Genomic DNA, 27,914 nt, shown 5'->3' on the forward strand with positions numbered 1-27,914 from the left:
CCTATGCCCACTTTGGTTTCTCATTGGGGATTATTGGGACTATTTTGCAAAGGCTGTTAGTATAGTTGGAGTAGACATTCACTGATCATCCAGATCAACCCTGATAAATCCAGTTTAAGGTTATACACCCATGAAAGCAAATCAAAGCTGTGTGCATGATTCCTCGGCCTAAATCAGAGGAAGATCACTTACATTCCAGCAAATGAGCTGGACTTCTGCTGATCAGCTCTTCAGGGATTTGTGATTTCATGCATTTCATTTTACACATCCTTACCAAATAGCTGCTTTGTAGCTTCTTTGATCAGACTAGAAAACCTGATTAAAAACTTCAGATAGGCACACAGATTATGCAATTCCCCCCACTCACAGATACAGATGTCACCAAAAGCTCAAAAGAATTGGAGCTAACAGCTGAAGTCTTAACTATTCACACAGGCCTTTGGTCACCACATTGCTGAATGCATATTCTGACTTTATTTATGCTGATATGTTTTACAGTGGTACCTCGGGTTACATACGCTTCAGGTTACAGGCGCTTCAGGTTACAGACTCCGCTAACCCAGAAATAGTACCTCGGGTTAAGAACTTTGCTTCAGGATGAAAACAGAAATCGTGCTCCGGCGGCGCAGCAGCAGCTGGAGACCCCATTAGCTAGAGTGGTGCTTCAGGTTAAGAACAGTTTCAGGTTAAGAACGGACCTCCGGAACGAATTAAGTACTTAACCCAAGGTACCACTGTATTGATAATGTGATTGTATTTTAGTGACATAGTATCTCACTTCGGTAGTGAAAAGTGGGTAATAAATTTCATAAATAATCAAACAAATATGAACTGTGTTAAGATTGATACCATTAGCCTAAAGACTCATTGTGCTTTGTCTCCTGGCAGTCTGGGGGCTTGCCCAACAGATTCAGAGACAAAGCACTTTCTATTAAGGAGGAAAAGCCTGACAGAGAGAATGTAGTTGCTCTGAAAACCTTGATTTATTCCTGTGGGCAACACCAAGGGAAACTTTGACTCCTATTCATTATCACTCCACATCACCCACAGTAGGAACTCAAACCACCACTTGTAAATTACTGCTATAAAATATACAAAGCTTACTATGAGACAGAAATCTATGTGTGTCACTGAAAAACTTCATTAAATACAAACCCAAATTATATGCTGATATAATTCGCAACAGCATTGGAACAGTTAGAGTGCCATACCTGGCTCTTTACTGTCTCCATAAATGTTTATAACAGCCTAAAGGCTGCTCTGCACTCTGCCAGATAATTGTTCTCAAGGGGGACACCCACCAGCTAAGAAGAAATGGAGCACATTAAAGTGTATTTGGCTACAGCTCCTCAATCCCAGCCCGGCTCTGATGCTGGATGAGTTGCATGGCTCGTTGTTCTAAGGGTATGATTCTCGCTTAGGGTACGAGAGGTCTCAGGTTCAAAACCCGGATGAGCCCTACCTTTGGGAGACATGGGTGGCACTGTGGTCTGAACCACTGAGCTTCTTGGGCTTGCTGATCAGAAGGTTTGTGGTTCGAATCCCTGCAACGGGGTGAGCTCCCGTTGCTCTGTCCCAGCTCCTGCCAACCTACCAGTTCAAAAGCAGTGCAATTAGATAAATAGGTACCGCTGTGGTAGGAAAGTAAACAGTGTTTCTGTGCGCTCTGGTTTCCGTCACCGTGTCCAGTTGATCCAGAAGCAGTTTAGTCATGCTGGCTACATGACCTGGAAAGCTGTCTGCAGACAAATGCCGGCTCCCTTGGCCTGAAAAGATAGATGAACATTGCAACCCCATAGTTGCCTTTGACTGGGCTTAACCATCCAGGGGTCCTTTACCTTTACCATGGAGAAGTAGCTGATAAGAGCAGAAGATAATTTTGTGACATATGCTACTTAAACATACCAGACTGTTTTTACCCCACCAATTATAGAAAATGTCTTTGCTTGCCATTCATTCCAGCAAGACACATTTGATTTCAACATTTGATGCAGATATTCATTATGTATACTGTTGCTGTTTGCACAATCTTTGGATGTAGTAATGTGACACAACTGCTGCCTCCTGAATATATTCAGCCACTGTTATTTGGGTGGCTTATTTTAGCTCAGTGTAGTGATAGTTACCGGTATTCCCCAGAATCTGAAATCCAGCAAAGACTATGAGTCTAGCACCACAAATTTAAAGCCAGATGCCCCCAAAGCAATTTGCAGTCCATCAACAGATGTCATGGACTGGTTGGATGCAGAGGAAATGGTGGGAGGAACTAGCTGGGGAACCCCCAAGGGAAGAAGGCTCAGAGCCCGGGGATTGGTGGTGGGACGATGATGAGTTGTCAGAGGAAGAAGATTGGGAGGAGGAGGTGTTGGAAGCTGAAGAGGTTTGGTGGGAAAGGAGAATCTGTGACAGAGAGAAGTCCAGAAGCAGAAGCAAGAGAGTGGGATGAGGGTGGCCAAGAAGTAGATAGGAGTTAGGCTGGCAAGGAAGCACGGGTGTCTCCCCCTCCTGCTGCAACAAGCTCCTCTCCTCCCTCGTCTCCAAGGACCCAGAGAGGCATGAAGCGGGAGGAGCAGAGACAGGCACACAGACGCAGTCTCAGATTGCTTGGGAAAACCCTGAGAGAGGAGGGAACTTATGCAGGGAACTTATGGGGGCCTTCAGTCTCCATAACTGCCTACAAGGGCTATTCTTCATTAGGTCTGGCACTCCTTTACAGATCCTATTTTTTCGAATAAAGAGTTAACTTTACCTACTCCGCGTGATTTACTGCTGACTCGCTCCTGACAACAGATTGTAGAGGTTCAGATTTTTGGTATTTGACATTGGGAGATTTCAAATCTATGAGCTTAGTTACAAAACAAGTATGCTCATGCAAATTGGAACAATCTCTTTCTGTCTCCTTCAATGAAAGACCACTTTTAAAACCCGAAATCACGTAAAGAGATGGTGAATGTATATAAATAAACTCAATGACCTATGGATTTTCCAAGAGGGGAATTGATTTCTTGCATGTATTTATTATTTCGTATTAAAAGCACTTTTATACCACTCTGAATTTTCCAGAAAATACCAAAGAGGTTCCCACACAGCATATTTCAACAGAGCTTAGTAATAATATCACAGTAACCAAAGACAATAGGAACCAGCGCTAGCAGACTTTAGAAAGCTTAGGTAAACGGATACATTTTAATTTTATGGTAGAAACACTTCACCTGGGGTGCCAGCCTAATCTCAGTACAGAGAGCATTCCACCTGATGGGCACTGGAATGGAAAAGGCCCTTTTCTGGAAGATCCCCACAAAACTGACTTTTGTTTGTGAGACAGCAGGAGTATTCAAACATGCAAAATATAAAGTCTGGAGAGTTATATTTTAGGAACGGTTTTCGTTTGCAATGAGTTGTCTAAGAGCATTTAATCCATGAATTCAGTCCTTGATGTAGGAAACTTCAATTCTGGGTGTATGTACAATGCCGCCTATCACTGGAGATGAGCTTGGTTATCCTCTGACAATGATTCCTGGTTCCAGGGGTTGGGGACTTAGGTATGATGACCCATGAGATCCTTTTTGCTTCCTGCTTTTTCTAGTTCTGTGACATTAATTATACACTACTGAGGATTTAGTCTTCTTACAGTCACACCACTTGACCTTGTCATTGGCATCTGTCTGTCTCAAGAGACAATGGAGTGTGCCTCAATGGGCTAAACTGAAATGCTGTGTTAGCAGCTCCAAAGTAGCCTCCCCAGGATGCAAGCCTGGGCGATGTGTATGCATGCCCTGGGCTGCCCAGGCAACAAACGTGACCTGTTTCACAGATAAAAGGGTGTGTCTCTGAGTTCTGCACAGAGCAGCAAGCAGTCCAATATATATTTACCATCAAAGTTCATATGATCCAGTGCAAATTATGTTTTGCAGAGCTCTAAGGAAAAAATGCAAAAGGGTTCCTTTTGAAATATCTAGGCAAGAAAACGTGAGGTAAAGAGCCAGTGCTTCCAATGCACAATTTACACAGCTAAAATGATCTTTGGCACTGTGACCAAAATCACCTTTCTATGTAAATGTTTCATACCCTCCTTCTGCCACCCTAGCTACAAAAGAGATGTACAACTTTCAGCTTCAGGAATGGCATGAAATGCGTCCGCTCTCTGTTGAGCGACTTGGCAAACTTAGGCTGTCATTTTCACTTCATACATTTCAGCATGGGCATTTCATTTTAGGAGGAAGGAAGCTCTACTTCTAATTGTGAGAGAAACTCTCTGTAGGAAGGATGGAAATTGGACAATCAAAGAAAATGGGCCTTTCAGCGCTGAGGAGGTCAAATCTGAAACTTTTCTTGGAGGTTTGTATTCTCATGGTTGATTGAAATGTGTGATGTTTCAGAAGGAAACGTCAGTTCCACTCTGCTATATGTTTATTTGTAGATGTACAGCAAAAAACAAAATGAAACCAAAAAAGCCATCACTGGCAGGTGTAAAAACTAGCCATCAGAGAATATCAGCATGTCTGACAGCAAGTCCTGCAAGAAGTTAAAATGAAAGGAGAGGCTGCTGGTAGTTAGCAGTTGCAATGTTCCTCTGGGGCTTCTAAAATGGGCTATAGTTTTGGTAGAACACAGTCCTAGCATCAGGAGCAGATGAGGACCTCTGCCAAGAGCAATCTGCTCCTCTGCTGACAGCTTGCTCTTGCTGGAAGCAAGAGAGAAAGACAAGAGGGTGTCAGAAAGAGGTGAACTGACCTACTTTTGGCTCTGGTCCCACCCATTGCTAGCAGGCAGACCCTGAAAGGAAGTGGCATCTTTGCAAAAAAAAATTGCCCCTTCCTCAGACATTACAGACTGAAATTTGATCAAGTTTGAGCTGAACCTCAAATCCCAGATCTGTTGCGAATGTACTGAAAAGCTCTAAAAAAGTGACAATTTCAAGTCTGTATTATGGTTTTTCAAGGACAGTTTCACCTTTTACACATTTAGGCAGAACTGTATTATTGTAACGGCAATAATACCACAGAACTAGTCCCACATGCCCACAATCTTCCATGTTTGTTCATGTGATGGAAGTCTAAAGACAAGTTGCTCACTTCAAATATATATATGTGCAGGTCATGTTTGCAACAGGTCACATAGCATAGGGGACATCTGGCTTGTCAGCAGTACATATAAAAAGGATCTAAGGGTCTCAGTAGATCACAAGCTTAATGTGAGTCAACAGAAGCATAGTGCTCAAATCAAGGGAAGTAATGGTACTGCTCTATTCTGCCTTGGTCAGACCCCACCTGGAATACTGTGTCCAGTTCTGGGCACAGCAGTTTAAGTATATCAACAAGCTGGAACATGGACAGAGGAGGGTGACCCAGATGATCAACAGTCTGAAAACAGCCTTACGAGGAATGGTTGAGGGAGTTGGGTCTATTTAGCCTGGAAAAGAGGTGATATGATAGCCATATTCAGGTATCTAAAGGGCTGATTTCTGCTGCTCCAGAGGGTGGTACCCTAACCAATGGATTCAAATTACAAGGAAGGAGATTACCACTAAACACCAGAAATAACTTTTTGACAGGAAGAGCTGTTTGGCAGTGGAACGGAATACCTCAGAAGATGGTGGACTCACCTTCATTGGAGAATTTTAAATAGAGGTTGGATAGCCAACTGTGAGGAATACTTTAACTGTGATTCCTAAATTGCAGGAGGTTGAACCAGTTGACCTTGGAGTCCCTTGCAATTCTACAGTTCTATGATTCTTGTTTGGCTAAAGCAAGCCACACTGTTGCATGCATTTGGCATCAAAGACAAAGAGGAAGGAAGATCAAGGCTCTTACCATGTGATTTTGATTCAAGTTCTGCTCAGATCATTCATGCTGTCTTGTCATTTTCATGGATCAAAGATTGTTAGTCTTATTTCAGTATCTGTTCTATGCACAGCCTCTTGGTTAGCATCTCTCTGGCCTCAGGTGCCCCAAATCACCACTCTTCTCCAGGTCTTGGACACTGGCCTCACTGCTTTCAATGAAATTGTGCTAAAGACAGGTAGGTGCTCAGCACCATCTTGCTTATTATGATGCAACTGTGATGTCACAAGGTGTCATCTCCATAGCAACACTCCTGAAACTCAGGAGAAAGTTATGAGAAAGTTGATCAAAGCATAAAATGAAATTGGCCTTAGCTCTATCTTTCTTAGCTGCCTGTCAAGTCAAAAGTAATTTTAATTTTAAAATGAAGTCTTGCCAAACCTGTCATTTGAAAATCAACATTTTGCTATCTGATGTCAAGTTTTGAAGCCAAAATCCGATTGTGTCTTTAAACTTGAAATGTGATGGAATCTGATTGAATGTTTCTTTGAACCAGCTCAACAGAGCAAGGCCAAGAGCACATGTCATGTAAGTTAATACTGGCTTTTGCTCTGAAACTCTAATATAGATGATTAGTATGAATACTGAAAGTGGTACCACAACCCTATGATTTTATAAAAGAGAGGCCACCTTCCTCTGCAGCTGAGAATATTTCTTTTTCTTCCCGTTCGCCAACAGGAAGAAAAAGTTTAGGTCAGCTTTTGTAAGATAGATTTCCTTTAGATGTGCAAAGTTGGGTCTTTTTATATTACTTTATTTTATTGGGTTTTATAAACAAGAATATTTTATTGTGCTATTTTTGTGATATACAAATGATATGAGAAAACTTGGTATACTTATCTGCAAATTTGGGTCTTTGGGCACCTGTCACCCCACATTTACAGGAGAAGAAGGAATAGGAGAAAATCTTGCTTCAAATGAGTCTGTTTCTGCATTTGCCTTTGCTCTAGATTAATTTGCACTTACGGTTCTTTCAGTAGCTTTCTTTTTCATAAATTACCCCTAGCAAGCCAATTCTTGGTGGACTAGTTTGGCTCATTCTGTTTACCAGAACTGCCATCTTTAGATAAAATAATACTCAGAAACCCCAGTAATTCAGTTACACATATAATCATTGCTTATGTTGCGTTGTGTGAGTCATTTTCATTAAGCTAATCCTATTCTTTTGTATGGGATTTGCTTTGCTTTGAGTGTTTCAATAGTCTGTCTGTCTCTACTTATATTCAACTTATACACTGTAAATATGCTCAAATATTCCAGTCCACTGGAAGTCTTCTGAGACTCTTCAATTCAAAGGAAACCTGAGTAAATGCTACACCTCTAAAACTTTTCACTGCTTGGGAAAGGTTCTTTTGTTGGCATGTGTCTATCTTGAGAAACTGGAGTGTGCCTCTGGGGGCGAAGTCAAACCACTGGAGAATCACAGCACCTGCTGTGGCTGCAGAGGCCAGCAACTTATAACTGCCGCCTCCCACATTGTTTTTGCTGCATTAGTAGCACTGAAGTGACCTCTCTGGGGCACAAGCCTGAGCAGCATGTATGAAAATCCTGGGCTACCCAGACCAGAAGACCTCCCCCACCTACCCCAGCTTCACTAATGTGATCCAAAAGAGAGCAGAGCAATATATTTGGCACCAGCTTGGCTTCAGGAGTTGCTGGAAGGAGGCGTACAAGATGCCATCTAACCATCTTAGGGGCTCCACTTTGGCTTTGTGTAAAGTTTGCTCCTTAGTCATCTCTTCTCCCAAAGTTGTCCCACAAGGCAGCAGGTATGTATTTTTTCTCAAGATTTATTCCTGAAGCCTTTTTCACAAATGAATTTAGCTGCAAGGCAGTGGAGGTTTAGGATCAATATTCCTTCTCCTTCCCAGGTTGATGAGCCCCATCTGCCCCTCATTTCCCTCTACAGCTTGTGCTTCTTGAGCCTTGGACCTGTTGGGATATGAGTACTCACCAACTGCGTGCTAGCAGCATATTGTTTACATCATGTGATGTTTCTGATGTTACTGAGCGTGAGACAGGATGTCCTACGCTGTTCCCAGGGTTGTGTTCTCAGTGTAACTTGAGACCTTCCTGTTTTTGCTGCAAAGGGGGAAGCAGTGAGTTGTACGGAGTCTGCTGAGAGAGCAGACATGTTTTGTACTAGCTCCGTGTACAGTGTACAGTCTGTGAATAAAGTAGAATGCTAGACTACTTTCAGACTGTTTCTTTCTTCTGCTGAGATGCAAGGGGAAAGTGAGTGTGCATCTCTCAAAAGGGAGGTGTCGCTTATCACTGGTCTCTCTGGACTGAGTGAAGACCAGCCAGAGGCAGACCACCGGAGAGAGGGCCCAGTGCCTGGGAAGAGGAGTCAGCCTTTCCCGAGGGGGTCGATCGCCAACAGGACCCACTATTTGCCTCATCTGCTCAATCTGCCAGAGCCTGTCTTTGCATGTAGGGGAAGTCCCAAACACACTGAAGGCTTGAGACCCATCGGCCCCCCTCACCTGGTTTTAGTCCACCAGTCAAAGCCGTTTCCTGAGTGTGGCCACTGATGCATGCTGACAACTTCTAGGAGCCACAGATGAGAGCTGAGTGCAGGGTGGGGGTGGACTAACTACCCTATCTAGTCCAGCATCCTGTTCACACAGTGGCCAGCCAGATGCCAGCCAGATAACATGAATGTAATAGTACTTTCCTTACTTGTATTCGTTGGCAACTGGCATTCAGAGACACACCACCTCCGACAATTGAGGGCGTGCATAGCCATCATCACTGGCAGCAATTGACAGCCTTGTCCTCCATGTCTATGAGAATCCTGGATATGAGAAGCAGTGTTGAAAGATTAAGAAAGAACATTCAGATAGTCACATAACTTCTGTCACTGTTAAAACTCAGTGCCATGGTACTTGAGACAATTCAGGCCTACCCACACACCTGTCACTCAATGAAATGTTTTCGAGTGACTGCCCACATTTGCCAAGGGGAAATGTCATACTGGCACCAGATTCCAGAGAAGGTATCACATAATCAGTTTATTAACACTGTGCAGAAAGTGGGTTTCCTGGAGTCTCACAACAGAATTAAGAGAGGCATGCATGCCTTTTTATTTATGCCAGGTGGCTTTCAGCCATACACATAGCAGAACTTGCTCATCCTTCTCAAAGTCTGCAACTGAAAGGGGGATGAGCAGCTTCCACCACCAGAAAGATAAAAAGGAAAGCATCTGGTGGGGTGATTTATTTGCTTCCACTAGGTCTCTGACCGGGACATGGGGAAGGAAAGCTCCAGCTACCCAAAATTGGCTGGAGGAACCAAGAGTTAGAGATTCTTCATCATGAAGTAAACAACATCTGACCCAGCCCTTAAGACCCTTTATGCATTTGAAGGGGTTCTGCATGATCAAGCGGGAGTGGGATTATGCCACTGACCGCACCTTTTAGGGTCACATTGATTGGCCCCTCCAGTGATGCCCAAATATTAGACATGAATGTCTGTATGTGGGGGCTGTGGGGAGCCTATACACAGATTGCTAGGATTCCTTCCCTGCAGATGTCCATGCTTAATTCATTAGTGCCGAAGGTGGAGCTAGGTGGAGCTACACAATATTGAGAGCAGGACAAGCATTGCAGCACCACTGCCCTTTAATCATGTGGAGAGCATTGGTCTTTGTAGAATTTTTAAAAATCTTCCTTCCATTCATTTTTCCCCTTGGCAAAGGCAGAAGAAGCCAGTCTGTTTCTCCCAAAACTTTTCCTTCACATGCCTCTTCAGTTTTTACCTTCTCTTGACACTAACAAGTCTCTCCACCTCATTAAGTGCCTCTGGGTGGGACTTAATTGGTCACCTAGGGTACAGGACCTCAGGCTGTCACCAGTTAAGAAAGCTACAGTACACCACATATGCCAGGAGCTGCTGAAAAGACATTGGTTACACAGAACTAATCATGTAGAACTTCACAAAATGGTGCTTTATTTGACTTCAGTAGACAGTGGAATAACTGGCCAGAGATTTCTTGCAGTATAGTTGGCATATGACTGACCTTTGGAAATGGACAGAACATAACTTTAAATAAACATCTAGAAGTATCCAATGAAAGTATAATAGAACAAAGATTGTTCCAGCCAGTCAGACATTACACACACACGCGCACGCGCACGCGCACACACACACACACACACTCAAAGATTGCAGAGAGCCAGAATTTCTGTATTTGCATTTGTCTTCACTGCACAGTAGATTCCTGTGCCTGGACTAACTTTCTCAGGAAGGCAGTATGAGGAACAGAAGCAAGAACTCAGATGTGAAATTGCTGATCTGCTTCTTGGGAAACAGAAATTTAGTCCTCCAGTTTTGATTCATTGAAGGCTGAAAGAAAGGCATGAGAGTTTTTTATATCGAATTGCTAGAGAGAAAGCAGAGGAGCAGAACCATTTCTGTTTGTTTAGGTATGGATATCAGCAACTATTTCAAAAAGCAGAAGACAGCAACTGAGACCTGGACACATTCTGGAGATGCTGCTTCATCAGACGTTGTGTAAGTAGCACCTAATGTGTCTGCCTCAAAAAAACACAAAAATGTCCAGAGTCAGGGCATAAAAACATCTTAATTGAAATTACTGAGGCAGTTACAGGGACAGTACAACTTGGATGACAGGAAAAGCTGGATATAGAGAACTACATTATCAAGAGCAAATACTCTTATCAGTGTGTTAAATTTGAGGGGCTGGCACAATACTGGACCTACACAGAAATTTATGATTTCAGGCACAATAGTATGGGCCCAAGAGCATTTCACCATGCACGACTTATAAAATATTTTCCTTGGCTAACATGCTGTGCTGCTTTGGAAAGACCAGTACATCATTATTGCATTTTGTTTCTGCAGCCAGTGGTTTGAGGGGCACAGGGCACACACATTACCAAAGTCTGTACCAAGCACAAAGACTTCTATGAAAGTGCAAGAGAGCACTCACAAAGTAGATGGCATAATGGCTCACATGACGATACAGAACATGTCCATTGTACAGCAAGCACGAGAGAGGAAAATAAACAGAAGCTATACTCTATAATATCAAACATTGTGTACTGTGGGTTGCACGACCTTGCTCTTCATTGTAAGATTGCTACTGCAGATAAAAAAGATAGACGTTTTATAGTTGCATGTCGAGGCAAGGTATTCATTTTTAAAAACTGAAACTGGGGTAGAACATTCTAAGTAGTTTAATATCACATAGGGACATTCATCAAATCAAGCTCCTCCCTCTCCATTGCATCTGCAGATTGGAGAAAAAACATCAGCTGCCGAATTTCTTCTTGTCACATAGCTATTAAAGGCACACACAGGAGCAGTTGACGACACTACCGCAGAAATGGGTAGAGACAAAATTTGATTAGATTTGCTATTCTTCATTGAAGGGCATGGCACCATTTTATGTCAAACCATTGTATTCTGAATTATAAAAAACACACTATTTCCCAGCTGAGACACATACCTTTATTATCTTATGATACTGTAAAGAGAAAATAATATGATGTCAATAATAATGCAAGGGGTAAGCTGTACACACAGGGGAAGATCTGCATTAGCCTCAGTGCTCCCCTTTGCCTCTTGTTAGAAGAGCCCTAGTGGTGGAAGCCAAAGGCTCATCTTGCCCAGCATCCTTTTCTCTCTGTGTCTAGTCAGATACCTATGGGAAGCTGGCAAATAGAACCTGAGCACAACAGCACTTGTCCTCCCTCCATAGCACTCTTTTTTATACACCGGTAACTTAGAGGCATAAGCACTTTGCAGGCCAGTCACCTGGAGAAGAAAGTGGGCTTCTTGTTGCAAACAATGGTTAGTGCACACATGGCAGAAAGCAAGCTTGAGACAGAAGAGGTTCTCATTGAGCCTTATGCTTATACGTCTCTGGTGTGTGTAGCTACCGTACTTCTGCAGGGGTTGGCTCATCCCAAAGCATAGAATTGCTTCCTACTGATTTTCTATTCTGGGTTATATGGCTGAGTTAGAGAATGTAACTTGACTGCTGCAAATGTAGAATAGGGGACAATATATTTTACATAAGGAGGCCAAATAATGTGGATTTATCATTTGTGATGCGGCTACCAGTGGCAGTGTGCTTTTTGATAAGTTAGTTTACCTTTCTGATTTATGATAATTGTTCTGCTCACGACTGGCAGAGGCCTTCCTCTGCTCACCAAATGTACTCACCAATCCGCTCTTTCTCAGGGTCTTGTGTTTGCAAGTGGTCACTGTCGCAGGAGAGAATTTTGCTGCTGTATGTTTGTAGACTGGGATGCAGGTGTCGCTGTGGTCTAAACCACAGAGCCTAGGACTTGTTGATCAGAAGGTCGGCAGTTCAAATCCCCGCGACGGGGTGAGCTCCCGTTGCTCAGTCCCTGCTCTTGCCAACCTAGCAGTTCGAAAGCACCTCAAGTGCAAGTAGATAAATAGGTACTGCTCCGGTGAGAAGGTAAATGGCGTTTCTGTGTGCTGCTCTGGTTCACCAGAAGCGGCTTTGTCATGCTGGCCACATGACCTGGAAAAACTGTCTGCGGACAAAGGTCGGCTCCCTTGGCCAGTAAAGCGAGATGAGCGCCACAACCCCAGAGTTGTCCGCGACTGGACTTAACTGTCAGGGGTCCTTTACCTTTACCTATGTTTGTAGACAAAGCTCAGGAAAGTTTCAGTTTACCGTGAATGGCCAAAATATTGCTGCATTCCTAACGTGGTAAGGGAACAGCCAGCAGGGACCAGGATGCTGGGAGTGTGTTATAAATGCATATTGCAGCAAAACTCCTTACACCACGCTCTTGGCATATAGAAGGGGAACTCAAAATAGCCAGATTGAGTGGTCTTGACCTCAGCTAAAATGTAGGCAAGATTGGCTGCAAGATTTATGCCAAACATGCCTCTAAATAGTACTTAACTAACCACTTTACCCACTCAGACACATATTTCTTTAGCGATTTTCTCCAACTTCTCGTCTAAATTGGATTTTAAACTGCAGCTTCCTGTTTTAGAAGACAACAGTGTTCAGAAAATATTAACTTTTCAGTATGCTAAAACATTGTTGCACAGGCCTGTATTGAAACACAGATGTTTGTTTATTTACCCAAACAAAAACAGAGGAATTTTTCCCAGCCCTCTTTTTTAAAAAATTTCATTTAAATTTGTGAACTCAAAGTCCACAACTTAAAAGAAAGATTTGTGTATTTAGATATCTCCAAAACACTCATTTCAATAGGCTTTTTCACATTGATATTCACCAACAGTATCACAAAAGTTGTTTTTTTAAAACATAACTGTAAGCAACAGTAATTCTAGAAACACTAAAGGGAAAAAAGCATAGCAATGTCCACAGTTACAAGAAAAAGTGCACATTACTTTGTCACAATCACAGTCATTACTTGAAAAACTATATGTAACAAGTAGATAGAAAATATCACTGATGCCTTAAACTCATTGTCAAAAACCAAATTACATAAAAATTGTACACAAAATAAGGCAAATTCAGGAATGCACAAGGAACTTGTTATTTAACAAAAACTAAACATCAGAACAGATATTACAATAAGCAAGAACTAAAATACTTCTCTCTAAATACATAAAAAATAAGCTTTCCTTAGCGCACAACAAAAACACAATTGATGTGTATTTGACATCATAAAATAAGAAATTAGGGGTTGGGGAAATCAGGAGAAGGGGACTTTGCTTAAGTGGCAGCTGCACCCTTTACAATTTTTGTACAGTTTTTAGTTCAGTGTTAACATTATAAAATCACATCAGAAGTGTCAATGGCCCTTTTCAGTTATGTATTCATTTAAAAAGAAATAAAGAAATAAATACACACAAGAGTGCAAATTTTCCGATTGTCACTTGCAACCTCTTCACATTCAATCATCTACATCCATTCACTACTAGAAGGACTTGTACAAGACAGCAGCAGCAGCAATCCTGGAGTTAAGTGAGCTAGCTTGTAGGAAACCACTTTTAAAGAAGAAATTTTTTAAAAAATGATATGTCTTTTTAAAAACAACCCTCACATCTTTATTAATTGCTAATAAAGCTGCAACTCATTATGAAATGGAGGCAAAAATGGTTTAAGTTCAGGAAATGTCTACTTCCTTTGGAAGTCACTCCAGAGATATTTATGTATATTGGGATCCACCAGGGAACGGGCTGCCCAGCACAAAAAGGTACTCGCTGTGGAACAGATGTGGATTGGAGAGGGGGACAGAGATTTCAGAGAAGAGGACTTAACAATAACTCCTCAAAACATTATTTGAAAAATCAGTGAAAAATTTACCAAAGTAAAAATGATCAATTTAGAATGAGAACCAACATTTTTGTCTTGTTTTTTTTCTATAAAAATTACATTTTCTTTAAAATACAAGATCCTTTTCATTGCAATTGCATCCTGTTAACAACAGGGCTTTTGGCAACATTTTGCCATATAATGCAGCTTTGAGTCCACTGAGTCAATAGCACATTCCACTAATATTGCACTTGGATTTTGGACCAATTTTGAACCCCCAGCATCTTCTACTTCCATCCGTGTTAGAACAAGTTTAGCATTTCTAGCCACTTTTTGCTGTTGATGCTGATACACAAAAACAAACAAACATAAAGCAATAGGCTGGATATATTAAAAATACCTCAGAGATATCAGAGGTCCAAGTTCACTTGAAGAACCCTAACACACCAAGAACATCAAGAACAATGTGGCATTATGGTAATCAACTCGTCAACAAGACTGTGCAGTAATTGAAAGATCTGCTCTGGGAGATCAAAATGTCATTAGTGGAAATTCTGTGATAAAACTAGGTCAGCAGGATGCTGATGTCTCAGTTCTGCTGCAAAATAAGGTTTTCCAGTTCATCTGCAGAACGCAATAAAAATGCAGCTGATTCTCGGTATCCTGCAACCAGTTGCCGTACTGCATTAATTTCAGTTGGACTCAGCTGAGGTCTGGAGCTGCTACTGCTGGAAGATCCAGAAGTGGTTGCTAACTGTCTTTTCATACTGAGATCAGTTGGACCTGCAATTGACAAACGGAAGCTGGTGAAACATCAGGCGATCCTAATCGTGACTTGCTGCTTGCTAGACACATCTCAATAAGAGGCCAAATGTACAAGCAAAAACGGACAAACATGGTTTATGGTGCAGTTGTGTACATGCGTACTAAGAGACAATTTGACAAAGGACTGAAGGTTAAAATTAGTGACTGCTTGATTGGCGCATTTATTGTGCTAACTTATTCCATAATAAATTTGTTTGTCTTAAAGGTGCATCAAGACTTTGCTCATTTTGTTGCAGTGGACTAGCATGGCTACTCCTCTGTAAACGGCAATTGGTGACTTCATATTAGTTCATATATTACTTTATTTAGCTTTTACATGAATACCCAACCTTACCGTTACAATTCTGTTATCAAAGTGATGATGCTAATGTGGTTGTGTACAAAACGGTCTTCTAGTTCCAGAAGTCTCAATGTTTAAACCATAAATAGATGGCAACAAAGCAAACGTGCATGTGTACAGGGGGGTTCTTGCCTGGAGGGGGTATCATCATACCCAAGAACAAACTTAAGTAATGCACCCCTCATCATTGCTACTGCTCTGTTTACATAGCACCAAAGTAAATGGCATATACCAAATGTATAGACAGACACTTGCTCCCCTCCACCCTTAGCCCACACTCACCCACTGTATTCTGAGCCAGAGGGCGTATGATGCCGCATTTATAAAGACAATGGGGCCTGACCAGTGCCTATATAGAAGAATGCCTGGAAACCCTATGTAAACTATTTAGAGCTTTCCATAGGCACAGTGGGATATGATGTGAATCATCATAATAACAAAGGCAATGTCAAATAGATAGCATCCAGAGGATTGGTACAGGGTCCCCAGTTCCATCAAGCAGTAAATTTCTAGGCCAACCTCAGAGAATGCGGTTTCCTGGAGTCTTACAAAATAGCCCCACGTGGCTCGCAGTATAGCTAGCTGCCTGTGATTTGTATTTAGAGAATGGAAAGCAGTTTTTATTTTTGCATGGTTTGTATTTATTGTTTTTTATTTAAAAAATACTCCCCTCTCAAATGCGAGTTTTGACAGAAAAGTAGAAATATGGGCCACCTGCAAAATCTAGGGAGTCTTCCTACACTTCGGTGCAAATTTTGAGGGTGCACGCACCGACAGCATTGGATACAACTCATAGTAATTTGCCTCTGCCTTACTTTCTTGGTGTTTGTGTGTGTGTGTGTGTGGTCACTGGCCTTGAGTTTATTTAAGTCAATAATGACGCATGGCTCTCAATGGCACTTGAATTTATTTCCCCTTGCTATTTGGTACATGTGTATGGGTGTGCAGGCAGAGAACTTTGTTGTAGCTGGCGGCATGGGGTAAAAAATCTGTAGCTCTATCAGCTCCAAAAGTCACCAGCTGCCAGTGTTTGTTGCACATTTTTGTGAGTCAGCATTGCTTGCTCTCTCATGCGTACAGAAGTACAGTTTCTTCTAGAGCAGCAAATTAAACCTGATGTTAAAAAATCTTCCCTGTCACATCATTTCCAATGCTCCCTGGATATCATTTCTCTAGCCATCAGTGAGGTGACTCAGTCAGTCATTTATTTTGTAACTTGTAACTGACTATGGTTTATGGATTCATTTAAGTTGCATAGACATCACATATTTTTGGAAGCTAAGTAGTTCTTGTTTTAACTAAATCATTCAAAATGCTACAAGCACTGCGAATCTCCTCCAAGAGCTAGACGTTCATTTATCATATTAGCTGCTGAGTAAATCTGACATTAAATACACTGCTGGACAAATGACTTGCAAGATTTAACATGAGGTAGTTATTGCCTCATAAATTACTCATTGGCAGCATCAATTACTTAGAATTCTAAAATGCAGGTCAGATATATGATACGGCAGCTTATTTCACTGATCAAAGCACTGATGGCTCATGAGTAGCAAAGCCATATGTGAGTTATTTCTGCAATAACCCACCTCAGCTCCTAGAATGGGACACCCAGTTGGATACTTAATAGTCTGTTGGAGACAATAGGCCCTGGTAAATCCAACCATTACCTTTAAGTTGATCATTAATATTATAGACAATAATTTATAACAGCAATAGATAATTCTAAAAAGTGCAAGGCTGTCTAGACACTGTGATAAGATGTAAAATAACTTTTTGGTTCTGGGAATTAACTGTGGCCAGGATCCAAAGAACCATGAAACTAGATTCATAAACTAGGGTCCATTTACACCTTTCTTTAAAACAAGGGGGGAAAGCAGACCCCTATTTGTTGCATGGAATATTGTTTCTGAAACGGAGAAGTCTTTCAGAAACAGTCTATGAGCAGGGGCTCAGCTTGGAAAGGGAAGAATATTAAAAGGTTTTGTATCCAGAAGCCCCTTGCAGAAGCCTAAGTAGATATTTGTTTAAATTTTTTTTGGCTGTGATACAGTTTGGGAGATGAAGGCGCCACCTTGTTATTGAAAAAGGTGCATGTTGCTTATGTGTTCTACTTTCAGCTGAAAATGTTAGACAAGCAGGTGTTTGGGTTCACCTCCTGTCAGATGCTTTCAGAATGCTTTGGGAATCGCAACCACCACCTTTCACTGTGTCTATGGAGAAGAATACTGGAAGATTCCACTCACTGCATTGCTGTTAATATCTTTGCAGGCCTAGCCAGGCTAGGAAGAACTGTAATAAAACTGGCACATTTCTTCCTCTTCTCAGCAGGGGCTGGGTTAAGCAGCTCCTACCACGCCTCCACTTAAAACCACAGTGTCCTGAGCTGCTTTTCATTAAAATTTGCGTAGTATGTATACTTCGTGTTTTCTTTTTAATCAGTTTCTCAATTAATGGAAATAAGAATATCTATTATAGTCAGTAAAGCTGCAAAAATGATTTTTAAACTCTGTGCTTTTATTTTATTTTATTTTGAAATCAGCGTAATTATGGTACCTATAGTTTAAGAATACTAACAGTTACAGTATCCATTATCAAATTACACCGCCACTCATTTGTAATCCTTAGAGATGAAATTTTATTAATAAGTGTTGCCTTAGTGTTATAGTTGTTTTTACCAGTTGAAACAATGGTCTAATACATTTGTCTTTCTCCATTGGGACTGCAGTGCTAAGCATAATTGATGGGAAGGAAGTTCCAGTAAACTAACTGCTCACTTCTGAATAAACATGTATGAGGATCAGGATGAAACACAGCAGTCATTCCAATATGTTGCTGCTTCAACTATCAGACTAGCCCCTGGGAGACCAGGGTTCAAATCCCCATTCAGCTATGAAGCTCACTGTCTGACCTCAGGCAAGTAACTCTCGGCCTAACCTATTTCATAGGGTTGTTGTGGGGATTAAATGAGGAGAGGAAGAACCATGTGTGCTACATTGAGCTCCTTGGAGAAAAAGGTGGGCTATAATGCAAATAACCACCACCACCACCAAGGGGATTATAATCACCTATATTTGATCCTGTGCCAATCAGGCCTACGTCTTTATGATGCTCTCTGTGTGTGAAGTATTAATGAAAGCATACAAACAAGCCCTTTAAGGTGACTGTTCTCCATAAGCGGAACTCCCTGCTCCATGTGTTCAAAAAGAATCGAAACATCTTCTGGGAGCGATGCTTATCCTTTTCAATTTGATGTGAGTGAGCAGTGCATTCTTTTATGTGCATGCTTATTCTAAATACCAGTATATCCAATATCTTCAAGCTAGTACTCTCCATCCTGAATTATATAGAGATAGGTTTTTTTTCTCTCAGAGAAGGAATGGCTAGTTAAAATCATCTTAAGTAATTTTTGCCCATTAAGACTGTATTAGCACAGGAGTACTTAAGTCCACAGATATGGAATATATTTAATAATTTATAGTCTGTAACAAAAACATGCAATGTTTTTCATCTTAATCACTGCCAGGATTGGGTGGGGGGGGAGAGATTCATGCATGCAAATATAAATGCAGAAATCTGGTAAAAAAATAATAATAAAACTCACCGCTGGTAGAAGCATCACTGAGATTTAGCAAACCTCCTCCTAACCCTCTGTAACTATGGTAACTGTAGGTCCCATTTCCATTTATGTACAACACCTCCTGTGTGCTGGAAACAGCTGATGTTGAGTAAGTGACCTGGGTTTGTTCCTGTTTATATGGTTTGTCAGCTGGAGCAGTCTCATCCTGCAAGAACAATGGTTCAGCGGACAGTGTCAAATCACTGCTGCATTTTTCTCCTTGAATGAAGAAGACATTATATTGTTATTCAATAGACTTTCCTTGCACTACTTTGAAAACAGGTTAAAGGAAATGTGAAACAAGCACATACAAGTTTTTTAATTGACACTTTAATCTGTTGGGAAGAAAACATGAGAACTCTGGCGGGTTATAGATGTCTTGCAGCAGAAATTGTCATTTACGGGTGTAGCTGCAGTATAGTCAGCTCTATTCAGCCTATCAATACCCACAATCTTTGCTCTAAAAAGCAACATTGGAGAATCTCTGGCTTGTGGGCCTAATTGTTTTTTTTTTTTAAATATTTTTATTTTTCCATATAAACACAATACAACAAACATAAACATACAAAAACAAAAACAAAACAAGAAACATATATCATTTCATGTCCTAATTTCATATCCTATCTTCCCCGACTTCCTCATGCTTCCCCTTTCTGTATTCCAAATTCTTATCGATTGTTCAGCAAATCTTCCCTTATTTTAATTTAAATTTAGACTATTCTTCCTTGTTTTCCTTGTCTTAACCATTGCTAATAGTAACCATTTACTTTCCAGTCCAACATCATTCTAACTTTCATTAACTTTATGATATTTCTTTAAATAGTCCTTGAATTTTTTCCATTCTTCTTGCGCTGCTTCTCTTCCCTGGTTTCGGATTCTGCTCGTCATTTCTGCCAAGCCCATATAGTCTATCACCTTCATCTGCCATTCTTCCAGTGTGGGTAGTTCTTGCGTCTTCCAGTACTTCGCAATGAGTATTCTAGCTGCTGTTGTAGCATACATAAAGAAAGTTATATCCGTCTTTAACACCCCTTGGCCGACAATACCCAAGAGAAAGGCCTCTGGTTTCTTGGGGAAAGTATATTTAAATACCTTTTTAAGTTCATTATAGATCATTTCCCAGAATGCCTTAATCTTCGGGCAGGTCCACCAAAGATGAAAAAATGTACCTTCAGTTTCTTTACATTTCCAACATTTGTTGTCAGGCACATGGTAAATCTTTGCAAGCTTGACTGGGGTTATGTACCACCTATATATCATTTTCATAATGTTTTCTCTTAAGGCATTACATGCCGTAAATTTTATCCCGGTGGTCCACAACTTTTCCCAATCAGCAAACAAAATATTATGACCAATGTCCTGAGCCCATTTAATCATGACCGATTTAACCGTTTCATCTTGTGTATTCCATTTCAGCAGCAAATTGTACATTTTGGACAAATTCTTAGTACTGGGTTCTAACAGTTCTGTCTCCAATTTTGATTTTTCCACCTGGAAGCCAATTTTACTGTCCAGTTTAAACGCTTCATTAATTTGATGGTAGTGAAACCAATCTCTCACCTTCCCTTTTAATTTCTCAAAACTCTGCAATCTCAATTTGTCCCCTTCCTTTTCCAAAATTTCCCAGTATCTTGGCCACTTGGACTCCATATTTAACTTTTTAACTGCCTTAGCTTCCATTGGCGACAGCCACCTTGGAGTTTTATTTTCCAGCAAGTCTTTATATCTGTCCCAGACATTTAGTAGTGCTTTTCTGACAATATGATTTTTAAAACTTTTATGTGCTTTAACCTTGTCGTACCACAAATATGCATGCCACCCAAAAATGTTATTAAAACCTTCCAAATCCAAAATGTCTGTGTTTTCAAGAAGTAGCCATTCTTTCAGCCAGCAGAAAGCTGCCGCTTCATAGTAAAGTTTAAAGTCTGGCAGGGCAAACCCCCCTCTTTCCTTTGAATCCGTTAGTATCTTAAATTTAATTCTGGGCTTTTTGCCCTGCCAGACAAATTTAGATATGTCTTTTTGCCACCTCTTGAAACAATCCATTTTATCAATTATTTGCAATGCTTGGAACAAAAACAACATTCTTGGCAATACATTCATCTTTATAGCTGCAATACGGCCTAACAAGGAAAGCTTCAAGTTGGACCAAATCTCCAAATCTTTTTTCACTTCTCTCCAAGTTTTTTCATAATTATCTTTAAACAAATTCACATTTTTGTGGGCCTAATTGAACCCAGCAGGATTCCTAATTTGGCCTGCAAGGCTGTTTTCCACAAGCCCCACCTGCCTGCCCTGTACCTCATTAGTCATATGATATGGTTCTATATTGAAAGTGGGCTTTGCAGACATTGACCAGTGACACTTTGCCCATGTGGTTTGATTTCATACTGAACAGGCAAAGGAAGGTTTGTAGACATCACCAATCAGCCGATTGTCGGTGCCTGCAAAGCACTGTGCATTTGTCCGTGCAAACTGATTTCAAAACCACATAGGCAAAGGAAAATGCTTCACCTGGTGATGTCAGGTGGCTGACATGGGGTAGACTCACCCCCGCCCCCTGAAATTGGCCTGTAGGAATAATTCTGGGGAGATCAGAATTCAGCCCACCAATCCAGTTCCCCACTCCTGCTCTATGTTTTGTGTCATGGCAAACTGAGCTCTAAATGCAGATATAAGTGGTAGGCAAAGAAAAAATATATATATTATATTATTTTTTGCTGGAAGAATCAATTGAGATTCTTTCAATAAGCAAAAATTACTTTGGCAGCTAATGAGTTCATCCCCATGGGTGCTAGGAAGTGGTAGAAAATAATGGTAGGAAAGTCATCATAGAATCATGGGTCTGTAAGGAACTTGAAATGATCTGGCTCTCATGCCCTGTGACACACCAACCTGCTATCAGGGTTCATTGAATTTGTGAAGGGACTATGTCACACCTCCTTGCCCCCCACATTCAGCTGTATGTTTTCTGCACCTGACAAAGGGCAAGAGTTCCCATCTTACTAAGGGCAATTCTCTGCATTCTCCTACTCCCTCGTCCACATGTTAATTGAATGTGGAAAGGCCCATAGAGATGGACCTCATGGTTCCATATGTCATAAACATAAAGCTGGAGTGAATATAATCCACCATGTCTTGAAAGCTTTGCACTTTAAGACTTCTTAAGGAGTGTATCTTCCTGTATAAACCCACTAGGCCCACCCTATATTTTTCTCTTCCCTAAGGAGGTGGGTAACCAACCTCTGATGGTTTTTTGAAAGCAGAGTAAAGGCTTCTGACAAGTTTTGGTAAACGATAATGCCATCAGTATTGTTTTCTATGGTGGGTTATAGTCTGATATTGTTGCATTACAGTTGCATTCCATTGGCAGGTAACCATGTTGGTGGTGCCACTACTGGGGGCTGCCTGGTGGCACTGATCTGTGACAGGGCCTTTTTGGTGGTGTCTCCCTAGTTGTAGAATGCCCTCCTTAGTGAGGTGCACCTGTCTCTATCATTATTAGCTTTCAGGAGGATTTAGAAAACATTCCTGTTTACCCAGATATTTGGTTGCTGAAGTATTGTTTTTGGCAACTCTGAGATCACTGCATGTGATAAATTATACAGTAGTAATAATATACTCCCTTTTTCATATTTTTACAGTAATCTGCAAACAATGCAACTTACATAAGTATTATTTTTATTGAGATTTGGGTTCCCTGTTGCCATCTGTTTCTGCTTCCTGAACTAAGACTATGCAGGCAACACATATCAACTATCATTGCCATCATTCAAATTTCTCTTCATACATATATGCATATTTTTACTTTGTTTAAAGGAACTATTTCCTCCCTCATGAAAACAGCATAACACCACACAAGAGAACAGCTCCTAATGGCATAACAGCTACATTGATTTCCAGATGTGACCTGAGGCTTTTTTTGAATTTACAGTTTGATATTTTTAATACACAGGGATGCGAATCTATTATCTCCATAGCAAAATTCCTATATGCCTACACTACACCATCCTTTGTAAGTTCACCATTCTGACTGTCAGCTGATCATAATAAATTATGCACTTGCATGTGTTTGTGTGAATGTGCATTTGTGGATCAACACACCTGCCTGTATTTTTGGACTTTCATTGGGAGCATGGCTATGAACTCTCCTTGCACATAAGGCTATGGGGATGTCATTATGAGCTCCTGCACTTAAAAAACTACCACTAAACCACAGGGAGTCATAGAAATGTGGAATAGACAAAATGCACCATCAAGTCCAACTTCCTGCCTAAACCTAACCTTATCAAAGATCACTCACCCTAATTTTTTATATCCTTGAATATGTGGCAGGAAGGATATGTGGTAACATTTAAGAGGTCTTCCATCAATTCTCTGGCCACAGTGAGTGCATACACCACCCTAAGCTAATTGCATCAATAACAGTCTAACCTGCTCTAAAAGATCTAAAGTGATTTATTACATAGTTTAATTTTGAATTTGTTCTATTAACAGCTGAATGAAATCTTTTAGATTCTATTTTAGATTCCAGAATAGACTCCCCGCTCAATATCATTAGAGGAAGTGCGGTGTATTGTTTTGGAAAGTCAAAAAAGAGACACTGTGTTTAGGAATTCTAAAGAAAGCACATCTGGTGCAAGAATTGAACTGGAAGGATGCATTTTTCATGTAAGTGGGAATGCATATCCTCTTCCAGTTCCACCATTTATTGAATGTTACTAGCTGTGTATAACTGGGACAGGATTGGGGGTATTCTGTTTAGTGTTCCCAGTCTCATTGTACGGGGTCATTTTTTGCACATAAACTAGTAAAAATATCTTGACACAATCTTGTGTTTTTCATTAGTTTTAATTCTTCTGGGCTTGACCTAGTTTAAATTTTATGAGCAATAAACTTCAAAGCTCAAATTACGGAATAGTGTTTTGGCATATCATAGTGCACAATAATTCCTTTCAATTTCAATAAGGTTATAGAGTTGATGTGATCAGTAGAGATGGAAATTTTTATTTCTAAACGGGGACTAGATGCTGTTTGGCTCTTGTTTTGGTTCATTAAACCCCATTAACACTAAGTGTTCTGAGATCATTATCTGCTCCCAGAATAAAAATGCATTAACCCCACAGTATCATGAGGCAGTTAAACTGAATAACTCAGTATATTTTGACCCATGTAAAATCTGCCCCACCCCATCCCACCCCCTCTTTTTTTCGAGGAGCCAACATAAATTGAGTTTGCTACATACCCTAAGTGAATAGATGGAATAGTTTTCCAGGCAAAATCACACTTGTTCTGGTTGCAAACTTTATCTCAGGCAATTAGCCCACTTGTACTCATAAGTTTGCAGGTCTAGTGGTTTTCTCTTCTCATTTTCTATCAAACTAGAAGTAGGTACCTCTGGATGCGAACAGGATCCGTTCCAGAGCCCTGTTCGCACCCTGAAGCGAACGCAACCTGCGAATGCAACCCGCGTCTGCGCATCTGCGTGTGTCACGATTCACTGCTTCCGTGCATGCGTGTGACGTCATTTTGAGCGTCTGCGCATGTGCGAGCAGCATAACCCAGAACTAACGCGTTCCGTTACTTCCGGGTCACCGCGGAACGTAACCTCAAAACACTCAACCCAAAGCTACTTCAACCCAAGGTATGACTGTACACTACTTCTCATGTTACTCAAGAAGGCCATATTCCTTCAGAACAGAGGGAACTGGGGGAAAATAGTCCCCCATGCTTTTGGACATGAACAGAACTCCATCAATCACCAGACTGGGTCTAACTCATTACGAATTATGTAATTTTGAGGGGAAAGGGATTTAAGATACAGTATAGCTGAAAATATCCTTGAACTGCTCTAAACAGAAATAACTCTTTAGAATTACTGGATTGCTACAATTGCAAAAATACAAATGCACATTTGAGAGTTTTATTCTTAATAATGCTGTACATTATTATTGCTATATTATATTTGTCCACTATGTAAGTTTGTGATTATTTTATGTACAGTAATTAACAAAAAATATATACCTGTTTGTAAGAAAACCTCTAAGAGGTTTACAAACATATAAAACAAAACATTAAAATTCTTGATGAAAACAGTTAAAAACTAGTATTTATAAGCTTCAAAAGATGAACATTATAAAATGAACACAAATTTATCTTAATTAACAGTTCATATAATTTCTATTTATTTATTCTACCTTTTTATATAAACTATGATCAGTATGAAGGCTGGAGGCAGATCTGATATAAAGAAGAGCTCACAGCATGTTCTTCAGCCATGCTGCACGTTGGCATTCACAATTAAACTGACAACTGAGCATGCCAGAAAACAAACATTTTGAAGCCCATCTGCCTTGCTACCACTTTCTGCTCTCTCTGCAGCCGCTATGGAGAACCTCTTATCTCTCAACAGAACACATTTTACAAAGTCTGTGATTATTGCTTGATCAGTCCACTGAGTCCTGGGTATGGATCATGAGACTTTCACCCCCCACGCCCATACCTGCTGTCGATCCAAGCGCATTCTTTTCGCAGCATTTCTGCTTTCGCTTTCACAGGCTGAAGCCAGGATACTCTCTGCTACTGCTGAAGTAAGGTGTGAGGGAATAGGCCGTGACTATGAAAGAGAGAGAGAGAGAGAGAGAGGGAAAGAGAAAGAAAGAAAGGGAGAAAAAGAATAATAAGAATTACAAGGATCATCGCCAGGTCAACAACAGTGCTTACAAGCAGCACATAGACTGGAGAGTTGGTTCATTGAAATGTATTTTGTTTCAACAGAAAGTGGAAATGGAGGTTATCAAGATGAAAAATGAAAACTAGTTAGAGACTAAAGCTGCAGTTCAGCCACTGATCCTCAACTACATCCTTCCACCAATATTTTACGTGGGTATTCGTAAGCCGGGGTGGTTAACCCCGTTTGGGTGGCCTTCCAGCCCTACTCAATGAAGTTTCCTACTTTCCCAACACCTCACTGATTTTGGCAGCAGCCAGGAAAGCAGGGTATTCAAGTAGACAGTGCTGAGGTAGCTGCATAAGGCCTTGGGGCCTTGAGGATGCATTTTGAAGAAACACTAGTATATTCTCATGACAGACAAGATCTGGTGTAATATAGTGGATATGAGACTGAGCTATGAATTTGGGAGCCCCTGGTTAAAATTTCACCTCTGCCATGAACTCACAAGGTGGCCTTTGGTAAGTTATTCTCTCTTAGCCTCAGCCACTCACCCTCTGAATTATGGGTGGCACAACTACTGACTTACCTTTCAGTCTTGTTGCAAGCATTACAACTAGATGATGAATGTGAAGTGAACACTTGTAAGTGCTATAGAAGCACTGGGCAGGATTCACCTAGCCAGCGGCAGAAGCCCTGCGCCAGGACTTCCAGTTGCGAAACAGGGCTTTCTTTTCCCCTTCTTCCCTCATATGTCCCCTGAAATTGCCTTGGGATGTGTGTGTGTCGTGAGAACCCCCAGAGTGGTGTGCCAGGGAAGAAGAGATGGTATATCTGGCAAGCTGGAATGCTTGCAACAGACGGAACAACTGGAAGAGCACAATGCTGAATTTGGCCCATTATAATAACATGCCTGATTTGGGTCTTATTTCATAATCATATTGGCATTGAAAAGCATGCTGTCCTTTTTACTTGAATGCATATCAAAGCATTCTCTCATATTCTTTGTATGTATTTTACCTGGGGAGTTGTAATGATGACAGCCTTAGTGTTTAAGCAGTATGTAATGTTTATTCACCCACTTGACTGTGAATTTCCCCATCTTCAAAAGAATTAACCCCCCAAAGAAAAAAAAATTAAGGGTGTGCATTAGTACTAGTCATCTTTATTATCATTCCACTATTGACTTGACTGATATACTTGACTGATAATCTACCTAGCCTGCTTTTACTTCTAAAAATGATCTATACAATCAACACATTCTCTGTTGTTTTATTTATTTATTTAAAGTGTACTTTTTGATTTTTGCTCAGTTAGCGACCCTGCAAACATAAATCTATGCTGAACATACAGGATATAAATTAAGTAAAGAAATACAAAATTTGAATAAATATTCTTAGATACTCTTTTTCTGTTTATTCATTCAATTATATTTGGTTTGACAATACTTATATTTTGTACAGTTGATCTTCGGTCACCCCTAAGCCATCCAGTAAAATACTCGATGTAGACCCATTGACTCACAAATGACACTGTCATATCTGCTACTTGCACTTCACGAAAGAGTCAGTTTTCACATTAAAATGCAAATAACTGATCCAAAGGGCACTGAAATGTGTCTGAACCATTCTGTTCACTTAAGTAGTGTTTAAATTATGTGTTGGACATAAATGATGGTAAATCAATAATCAAAATTACACTTAACTATTGAAACATGATATATAAATAATAATAATATTATTATTATTATAATAGAAGACCCAATTTGTAACAAGCTGGAGCTGTTGGAAGTGTACAATCACCACTACTTATTAAAGTTTGGGACCGTTTATACGGTAAATAGAGGAAATTGGTTTCACAAATACCATATGTGAGATAAGAATCAGTCCAAATTAAATACTCTTAAGGCCCTTTAAGATGAGTATGTAGTTAACATACTCATTTAAATTGAAGCTTAATCCACCTTGGGCTGGACTGTGTGCTAAATAATTCTATATTTTAAATACAAATATTGCACTATATTGCAATACGGTGAGGATTCATGGTGAAGTGCAGGTAAAAAATCTGATGTAGTAGTAGTATTGGTAGCTACCCTTTTATTTCTGCTTTAAATTTAAACAGGACATATGAGTTTTCAATTTTTTTGTATTTCAATTTTATTCTATAACTTTGAAATATTTTTGTTTTTTAAAATTAGAGCAGATGTTTCAGAGGGAAAGTCCATGTACTGCCCCGTAAAAATCTATCAGTTTTACAGTATCTGTTGAAATGTGGTGCATATAGGGAAACATACAGTTGTACTCTCTAGTTCATTACTTTCATTTAAAATGAAGATGGTCAATAACAGTTCAGTCTTATATGTTCGACATGCTCCCAGG

General features: G+C 40.4%; 1 protein-coding gene and 2 long non-coding RNA genes across 7 annotated transcripts in view; 1 reads left to right on the plus strand and 2 right to left on the minus strand.

Moving 5' to 3' along the window:
- LOC310766676 overlaps positions 1-6,011 on the minus strand; it is a 31,884-nt gene extending 25,873 nt beyond the window's left edge. Inside the window, exons 1-2 of one of the 2 annotated variants that reach the window (XR_014550344.1) lie at positions 5,606-6,011; positions 1,463-1,590 (exon numbers count right to left, since the gene is read on the minus strand). This is a non-coding gene — a long non-coding RNA (uncharacterized lncRNA). The remainder of the gene's footprint in view (positions 1-1,462; positions 1,591-5,605) is intronic. The other variant, XR_014550345.1, reaches the window with a different exon arrangement.
- Positions 6,012-6,108: 97 nt separating this feature from the next.
- Positions 6,109-11,136, plus strand: LOC310766673. Its single transcript, XR_014550340.1, has 3 exons — positions 6,109-6,371; positions 10,271-10,358; positions 11,104-11,136. It is a non-coding gene; the product is annotated as an uncharacterized lncRNA (long non-coding RNA).
- A 1,776-nt stretch (positions 11,137-12,912) lies between these two features.
- Positions 12,913-27,914, minus strand: part of NOL4 (nucleolar protein 4) — a 115,519-nt gene continuing 100,517 nt past the window's right edge. For all 4 annotated transcript variants that reach the window (XM_083622987.1, XM_083622986.1, XM_083622989.1 and 1 more), the window contains 3 exons: positions 25,369-25,482; positions 18,852-19,032; positions 12,913-14,865 (listed from right to left, as the gene is read on the minus strand). In XM_083622987.1, the coding sequence (XP_083479113.1) occupies positions 14,672-14,865; positions 18,852-19,032; positions 25,369-25,482 (489 nt within the window). In that variant the 3' untranslated portion in view covers positions 12,913-14,671. The remainder of the gene's footprint in view (positions 14,866-18,851; positions 19,033-25,368; positions 25,483-27,914) is intronic.

This window comes from Podarcis filfolensis (genome assembly GCF_964270895.1).
Source record: "Podarcis filfolensis genome assembly, chromosome: 7".
Lineage (NCBI taxonomy): Eukaryota > Metazoa > Chordata > Lepidosauria > Squamata > Lacertidae > Podarcis > Podarcis filfolensis.